The sequence below is a fragment of the Brassica napus genome, chromosome A9, assembly GCF_020379485.1.
Source record: "Brassica napus cultivar Da-Ae chromosome A9, Da-Ae, whole genome shotgun sequence".
NCBI classification, from domain to species: Eukaryota; Viridiplantae; Streptophyta; class Magnoliopsida; order Brassicales; family Brassicaceae; genus Brassica; species Brassica napus.
In genome coordinates, this window is record NC_063442.1 from 13,106,648 (window position 1) to 13,114,804 (window position 8,157).

The 8,157-nt window shown below is 41.0% G+C and overlaps 2 protein-coding genes across 3 annotated transcripts; both read left to right on the top strand.

The window, feature by feature from the left end:
* Window positions 1–1,433: 1,433 nt before the first annotated feature.
* Window positions 1,434–4,289, top strand: LOC111213461 (WD repeat-containing protein WDS homolog). The gene is made up of 5 exons (XM_022715222.2): window positions 1,434–2,655; window positions 2,736–2,837; window positions 3,170–3,490; window positions 3,553–3,873; window positions 3,950–4,289. Exons 1-5 carry the CDS (start codon window positions 2,005–2,007, stop codon window positions 4,130–4,132), a joined length of 1,578 nt encoding a protein of 525 aa, XP_022570943.2. The 5' UTR covers window positions 1,434–2,004; the 3' UTR covers window positions 4,133–4,289.
* Window positions 4,290–4,851: 562 nt separating this feature from the next.
* Window positions 4,852–8,157, top strand: LOC111213462. Of its 2 annotated transcripts, none has more exons than XM_022715223.2 (13): window positions 4,852–5,111; window positions 5,211–5,339; window positions 5,442–5,558; window positions 5,622–5,721; window positions 5,807–5,915; window positions 5,999–6,066; window positions 6,146–6,271; window positions 6,357–6,781; window positions 6,872–7,072; window positions 7,183–7,243; window positions 7,395–7,508; window positions 7,587–7,700; window positions 7,794–8,157. In XM_022715223.2, exons 1-13 carry the CDS (start codon window positions 5,020–5,022, stop codon window positions 7,890–7,892), a joined length of 1,755 nt encoding a protein of 584 aa, XP_022570944.2. In that variant the 5' UTR covers window positions 4,852–5,019; the 3' UTR covers window positions 7,893–8,157. The 2 variants fall into 2 exon arrangements, with proteins under 2 accessions (XP_022570944.2, XP_022570945.2); XM_022715224.2 differs by having other exon boundaries at window positions 5,637–5,721.

Here is an 8,157-nt window from a genome sequence, read left to right on the forward strand (position 1 = left end):
TCTTGCCCCAGATGGATATGTTTGGAATCATACAAAATCAGGTGTTTATTCTGTTAAAACAGGATATGACTTAATCCGATCGACTAAGTTGAGTCTGTTACATGGAGGGGCCATCGGACCAAGCATTACAGGTCTACAGGGCCAGGTGTGGAAGGTTAAGGGCCCGAGCAAGATAAAGCATTTTCTGTGGCAAGCTATTTCGGGTTGTGTGGCCACGGCAGAGAGACTCACATATAGACACATGGGCACCGATAGGAGTTGTCCTAGATGTGCTGGCCCAGTGGAGTCGATAAATCATCTTCTTTTTGAATGTCCCCCAGCCCTTCAAGTGTGGGCTTTATCGGACTATCCGTCTCTTCCGGGTTACTTCCCGAGTACTTCCATATATCAAAATATGAACTTCCTATTTTGGAAGAGAAAAGAGGTGGCTCCCCTGAGACCACAATTCGATACCTTCCCATGGATCTGTTGGTACATTTGGAAGGCAAGAAATGATAAACTATTCAATGGGAAAGAAGTATCCCCAATTGATATCCTTCAACATGCATCCCTGGAGGCAGAAGTTTGGAGAAAAGCAAACGAAAAGGAGGAAACAAATGAAGAGCAGGAAGACTCTCCCCCTACTGAGACTAAGGCAGTGCCCCTTGGGATGGCCCAAATCCCTACCTGCCAAATTGATGCATCATGGATTAGTAATGGCAGTGTTAGTGGATTAGGATGGAGTCTTAAGGATCAAATGGACATAGAACTCTTCGGATTACGTGCGTGCCAGAGGAGCCTCTCTGTCCTGCATGCGGAGATGGATGGTCTTCTTTGGGCAGCCGCTTGTATGAGAGACATGAGGATAACCTCGGTACGGTTCGAGACGGACTGCTCGGATCTAGTGGAGATGATAACAAACCCGGCGGAATGGCCAGCCTTCGCAACAGAGATCGAGGTTTTTCAGAGGATACAGGAGGGCTTCGAGAATGTGAGTTTGTCTCATATTTCTCGGAGCCGTAATGGTCGGGCAGATGCGCTAGCAAAGAATGCAAGGAACAGAGGCTACATGTTTACCCATATAGATCAGACCCAGATAGATAGAGGTGCTCTTAGGAGAACCGGCTCGTCTACTCTTCACTTGATCTAGTTTTTAGATGGGTTGGGGAAAAAAAATTGATATTTTTATTGAATTTGAAGCGTACATAGTTTTTTTTTAAATAATCCACAATAATTTTTGATATATTTTATTACCATACCTAAGGGGGGAGGAATCGACAAAAAAAAAAATCTATAAAATCCCTAGTCCGATAACCTTTCCATAATTGTTTTGGTTAATTATAATAAAAAGAGAAAAATATTGAAAATAAAAATATCAAAGATAGATACGAATGTAAGGGATTAGCGATAGGGCTTAACGATATAAAACAACATACAGTATTTGGTTTTCCACCTCTCTTGCCCCAAAAATAAAAGATCACATCATCACCGAAAATAATCTAAAATCAAAGAAACCAAAGAAGAAAATGATTCGGATTCTTCAATATCTTTGATTCTTTTCGTTTGAGCTTGTGTTGGTATCTCTCTCCTCTTTTCACCATTTCCCGACGAATTTGAATCTCTTAGAGCCATTTTCCCTTCTTCTCAAATCGTGCTTATAGAAGCTCTACGCGTTCCCGCGATTCGAACAGCGTAACCGGTTTCATTTTCGAATTCGCGCGAATGGGTTTTTACTTTTAGAGTTACTGCTGGGTAGTCACTGCCGCGCGATTTCTCCTGTTGGATAATTGATTTTTAGAAATTCAAATTCACATTAAGAATCTGAGATCCTGTTTTATTAGTTTTAATTTTGTTTTTGGGTGAGTGTACTTTCTGGGCTATTTTCTAATTTCAGCGGGAAGTTATTGTACTTGATTATTTTTGTGGACCTTTTCAACTAACTCTCTGGATGTGGAAGATAGCTGATAATAGCATCTTACTGAGAATCTTTCTTTGAGGTTATTATTATTACAAGTGGTGGTCCTGATGGAGAATAATGAGGTTTTAGGGTCAAAAGGTTTGCTCAAGAAACACGAATTCGTCAGGATTCTCATCCAGTGCCTGTACTCATTAGGTTACAAGAACTCCGCTTCTTGTCTTGAACAAGAATCCAACATCTCCTGTAAATCCTCTGACTTCGAGTTTCTTGAAAAGCAAGTTTTGACCGGGGACTGGGATAGTTCCCTGGCCGTCCTCGACAGGGTTTTCGACGATTCGAGGGACGACAGCAGGAGGAACACTGCTTTGTATCTGGTGCTGAAGCAGTGTTTGTCTGAGTATTTGAAACGAGGGGAGACTTCTTTGGCGTTGAGTGTGCTGCAGAAGCAAGCTCAGGTGTTCCGTGTGGGGAGAGAGAAGATTCACATGCTTGCTTTTGATGTTATTACTTCGAAGGAGATGGAACCTGGTGAAGTTGACAGCGGTTTGGTTCAGGATTTGAGGAGGCGGTTGTTGGCTGAGCTGGAGAAGCTGATTCCTACGCCTGTTGTTATTCCTGGGAGAAGGCTGGAGCATTTGGTTGAGTCTGCTGTGATGAACCAGATTGATACGTGTATGTATCATAACTCATGGGATGCAGTGTCACTCTACGAGGATCACCGTTGCGGTAGAGACCAAATCCCTTCAGAAACTGTTCAGGTGTTGTTCCTTCTTAGTAAACCATGTGTCTATTGGACTTTTGCCATTGGTTCTTATAGTTTCTCTTATTGTCTTTGCAGGTTTTGGTGGCTCACAAAAATGAAGTGTGGTTTGTGCAATTTTCTGATAGTGGCAAGTATCTGGCCACTGCATCAAGCGATTGTACAGCTATCATATGGAAGGTAAATATCTTAGGCCATTGGTTTCTCTTATCTTTACCTAATGTCATTGAGAGAGAGAGACCATATGAACTAGCTTTGGTGGGTAAAGAGAACCTTAAGAGGTTTCTTCTTGTATATCTCTTAAGGAAATAACATTTGGATGCCTTGGCTTGAAGCTGGGTATATAAGGTAGAAAAAGTCACTTAAATGACGACAAAAAAGTAACTTCCATATTGCAAGTTATAGCGATTTGTCATTATGAGCCATGTTAACTAGGTTTTACTACTTAAGGGTTGATAATTTTGTTCGCGTATGACTTCTGTGTTCTTTAGGGCACTAACATATTGTTTCAGGTACTGGATGACAACGAAGTGGAGCTGATGCACACGCTTCAGAGCCACCAAAATCCAGTTTCTTTTGTCTCGTGGAGCCCCGATGATTCAAAACTGCTTACGTGCGGAAACGCTGAGGTTCTGAAGCTATGGGATGTTGAGACAGGTGTGTTGAGACACACATTTGGAAACAACGATAGCGTATTCACTGTCAGCTCTTGCGCGTGGTTCCCTGACTCAACTCGGCTTGTCTGCGGCAGTTCTGACCCAGAGAGAGGGATTGTAATGTGGGATACTGATGGGAACGAGATCAAAGCCTGGAGAGGAACTAGAATTCCAAAGGTTAGTGGTATTGGTGGAGATAGATTTGTTTTGGTCTTGAAATGAACAAGTTCCTTTAATAGGTGGTGGATTTGGCTGTGACGCCGGATGGGGAGAGTATGATCACAGTGTTTTCGGATAAAGAGATCAGGATCTTGAATTTGGAGTCATTAGTGGAACGTGTTGTCACTGAGGAACAGGCGATTACTTCCCTTTCGGTTTCAGGTGATGGTAAGTTCTTTATAGTCAACTTGAGCAGCCAAGAGATACATCTTTGGGATCTTGCTGGAGAGTGGAAACAACCATTGAAGTTTACGGGTCACAGACAGAGCAAGTACGTGATACGGTCATGTTTTGGTGGGTTGGACAGTTCGTTCATCGCCAGTGGAAGTGAGGACTCACAGGTAAAGCACACATATCTGTAGAAGACCGAACACAGGTTCCTTTCTTTTGGTTGAGATTTGATCGGTTTGTGCACAGGTGTACATATGGAATGTGAAGAACAAGAAACCGCTTGAAGTGTTATCAGGTCATTCAATGACTGTCAACTGTGTGAGCTGGAACCCGAGAAATCCTCGGATGCTGGCCTCTGCGAGTGATGACCAAACCATCCGTATTTGGGGACCTGGTAAACCCAACCGGTTAGATAGCCAGAAACAGTAGTAGGTAGGTTTAAACCCGAGACATAGTTCCATATTTGTGTGTACAGTTTCTGTTTTCTTTTTGTCGTTTGTTTCCGTATTAGCTTTCCAGAACCAGAACACATTCTTTGCTTTTTGAGTTTTCGAACGCTGTGGTTTTGAATAACCGGATTTTGATACATGAATGAAACCAAACCGGTTTAGGGTGAAAAAAGCCGAAACTAAGCCTGGCATTTTACAGAGACCGAAAATCTATATAAATGATAGAGTCCAATAACCAAGGATTTGAGATCATTTTCATAAATGATAGATCCAGTAAGGTGAGATTTGAGAAAAAAATGAAATCCTAGCAAATCACCAGTACAATAGGCCCCCTAAATATCTTATTGGTTCTAAAAGCCAGATCCGAAACCGAACCAAAAAAAATTAATACTTAGTTGGATTCAAATGCATGAGATGGCGTGGATACAGTTTCTTCTATACTTACAGATGTACCGGAAGCCATCGAATAAAATCTTTGGTTTATTATAGATTTGCTGGGAGAAGGAGTACACTCCATTTTGTTGCGTCTAATTTGATCTTGTGTTGTGATAAAAGTCTGGGCCCGTAATGGGTTTATTGTACATCTGAAAATGGGTTGACCGAACAAAAAAAAAACAAAACATACACGTGTGCTTAAAACAAACACAAGTGCTGGCTACTGGCTAGTCCCTTTTATTAATAGGTTTACATAAAAAAAAAAAAAACCCTGAAAAACAATTAAAACCAAACACCATATCTGGCGGGACAGAGCAGAGCGGCCTGAGCATATTTGTGGTTAGATCGCCTCGCACCTGCTCTAGGGTTCTCTTTATATATATATATACTCAATTGTTGTTAGGTAGGGTTTATGAATTTTTGGCTTCCGAGATGACTCAACCTACCTGCTCCCCCCAACGTCAATCTTCTCCTCGCTCGATGATCCCGCCTCGCAAATCCGTGGCCAGTTTCCACCGCCGCAGGTTCATTATCGTACTGATTCTGTTTTCGATCACCCATCTGAATTATTGTGTTGAACTGGATTACTGATGATTTAAGTTAACCTGGATTTGTTGTTTTAGGGGGAGGAGCGTTTTAAGCATGCTTTTACAGAGGGAGATTTCACCAAAAGCCAGGTTTGTGCCGAGGAAACATTGGAGTAAAAATAGATCCTATACTATGAAACAGACAGGACAAAGTCTTCTTTCATGGTATGCTTTGTCTTTTTTTTTTTTTATTGTGTTCTTACTTTCAAAAATAAAAGAAGGGTTTTTTTTATTGACAATTCCCATTGTGATTGATTGTCATTGAAGGGCTGAGGCAGAGTCATTGCAGCATTTATCTGCCAAGTACTGCTCTTTTGGAGTTTCTCCAAAATCAACTATTGCAGCCGCTTTTAGTTCTGATGGAAAAACTCTTGCTTCTACCCAGTGAGTACTACTCCTCACTTGCACTTACTTTTTTTTTTTTTTTCCCCCTTTGAATTACCGCAGTTACTTTTCTTGTAGTGGTGATCATACCGTAAAGATTATTGACTTCCAAACGGGGAACTGCTTAAGAGTTTTGACCGGCCATTACAGGACTCCTTGGGTGGTGAGACTCAAACAATGCTTCTTCCCCTTTCTTCTTTGTTTTGCCATTTGCTCTTTCTTAGCTAATGTTCTTTGAGTTTCTACAGGTTAGATTCCACCCGCGAGATTCAGAAATAGTTGCTAGTGGAAGTTTAGATCAGAATGTCCGCGTATGGAATGTCACAACTTCAGAGTGTATTAAATCTCATGACTTCGGTAAGTTCTAGGAGTCTGAACACTGTGTTTCTTTTTTCATCCTTGTTCTGCACATCATCTTTACTTTCTCTCTCTCTTACCAGGGAAGCCTATTGCTTCTATCGCTTTCCATGCCGAGGGTGAACTACTTGCTGTTGCTTCTGGTCATAAGGTGGTTTTCTTTTTGCCTCTTAAGGAAACACTAGCTATAAAAGATCTCATAATTTTTTTTTATTAATGATATGTTGCAGCTGCACATGTGGCACTACAATGGGAGTGGAGAGGAATCAACACCAGTTGTTGTATTGAAGACGAAGCGTTCTCTGAGAGCTGTACACTTTCACCCTCACGGGGCTCCGTTTCTCATGACCGCTGAGGTGATTGATCATTTTTATCTAATTTTAGGATTTCTTTTAAATTGTTTGTCTGCTTACATTTTTTCTGAACTTGTGTGGCTCGCAGGTGAGTGAAATAGATCCGTTAGATTCATCAATGTCTATAGCAACATCTGTGGGTCACTTGAGGTATCCTCCTCCCCCTGCTATCGTTTTCACTCGCCGGGAAAGCAGTCAAGACCTTCCTCTTGTGCCAACTCCACAAACTGTTGGAAGGAACCGATCAGATCGCCCTGAGCTTAGAAATATTCGGCGGCTTATACAAGGATGGTTTTTGCCTGAAGGTCATAGTCTTGAGGGTGGAGTATCTTTTCCAGTTCAACCTTTGGCGAACCGGGTGCAGCCTGAGTTTGCTACCCCGCTTTCGGCTGCAGCTACAGAATTGCCTTGCACTATCAAAATCAAAGTGTGGCAACATGACATCGGAGACCCATTTGCACTGATGAAATCTGACGCATGTCTGTTAACAATACCGCATGTCGTCCTTTGCAGGCAAAACTTACTTCTTCTCGTTTTATGATGTTAAATCATATACATACTCTTTTTGTTTTGTTTTTAATTGTATGTTTTTGATATTTGCAGTGAGATGGGAGCTCATTTTTCGCCCTGTGGGAGATACTTAGCAGCCTGTGTTGCATGTGTTGTTCCTCATGGTGAGATAGATGCTGGACTGCAGACACTAGCACAACAAGACTCAGGGCTTGCAACTTCCCCTACTCAACACCCTCTCACAGCACACCCAGTCATTTACGAGCTTCGTGTCTATTCTCTCCAAAAGGAAAGGTAATTGCCACTTAACTTATATCTCTTTGTGTTAATTCTACCTTCTTAAAAACACACGTCCCACAGATAACAGAATCAGTAAAGTATGTTGTGTTCTCTATGTTTTACAGCTATGGTTCAGTACTTGTGTCACGTGAAATTAGAGCTGCGAATTGCTTGACCTCTATCCAGGTTAGTCCCCTTTTTTAAGGATAATCAGATTTGAATTTCTCTGGATTCTGAGCTTCAGATGGAAGCTATTACTAGAGAAATTTATGTTTGTAATAGTAAGTTGTTGATGATGCTTTAAAAGAAGTATTAACTGACGATTTTTTGGGTGCAGTTCTCGCCCACCTCCGAGCATATAATGCTTGCATATGGACGGCGTCATGCTTCTCTTTTGAATAGCATTGTTACTGAAGATGAAGCTACATCACGTTTTTTCAGAGTGTTGGAGGTAAACTCCCTACGCTACATCCTTGTGTTGGTATATTTTAAATTGAGGATATAACATAATTTTGTATGTATGAATCAGATATACAGAGTTTCGGATATGGAGCTTGTTAGAGTACTCCCAAGTTCAGAGGATGAAGTGAATGTTGCTTGTTTTCATCCTTCTCCTGGATGTGGGCTTGTTTATGGAACCAAGGTAAAAAAACAGATCTGATCAAAGGAGATCATTCATTATCAACCATGAAGATGAATATAATAACTGATTCTGATGTTTTTTTTTTAACTTTAGGAGGGTTCACTGAGGATTTTCCAGTACAATACAGGTGCAACCTCTAACTTCAGTGGACCAAACACCTACCCTGAGGAGAACTTGTCCGAGGTAGCCTAGAATTATACAACAATAATCGTTGGATCTTTTTTTTGGAAAAAACCAAATCAAACAAAAAGGTGCAAACAAATACATTAGAGTGCTAAGCAAGAAAGAAGCCATTTTTTGGGTTCCATAAATCTTTTTCAGACATTTTCTTTTAGGTAAAGAGACTGCAGATAAAGAAATGTAAAAAATATTGTTTTCTGTTGTTGTTTGTAACAGAGCACACTTGCCTTTATATTCCTATTAAGTTATTAACAATTGAGTTCTTCTTATTAGACCA

What these genes read in the sequence shown, in the direction of transcription:
- LOC111213461 (XM_022715222.2), top strand. Translation starts at nt 2,005, where the DNA reads ATGGAGAATAATGAGGTTTTAGGGTCAAAAGGTTTGCTCAAGAAACAC. An exon ending in GTACAGCTATCATATGGAAG is followed by an intron (nt 2,838 to 3,169) that starts GTAAATATCTTA and finishes ATATTGTTTCAG; the next exon opens with GTACTGGATGACAACGAAGT. An exon ending in GTGGAAGTGAGGACTCACAG is followed by an intron (nt 3,874 to 3,949) that starts GTAAAGCACACA and finishes GTTTGTGCACAG; the next exon opens with GTGTACATATGGAATGTGAA.
- LOC111213462 (XM_022715223.2), top strand. Translation starts at nt 5,020, where the DNA reads ATGACTCAACCTACCTGCTCCCCCCAACGTCAATCTTCTCCTCGCTCG. An exon ending in ATTACAGGACTCCTTGGGTG is followed by an intron (nt 5,722 to 5,806) that starts GTGAGACTCAAA and finishes GAGTTTCTACAG; the next exon opens with GTTAGATTCCACCCGCGAGA. An exon ending in TATTAAATCTCATGACTTCG is followed by an intron (nt 5,916 to 5,998) that starts GTAAGTTCTAGG and finishes CTCTCTTACCAG; the next exon opens with GGAAGCCTATTGCTTCTATC.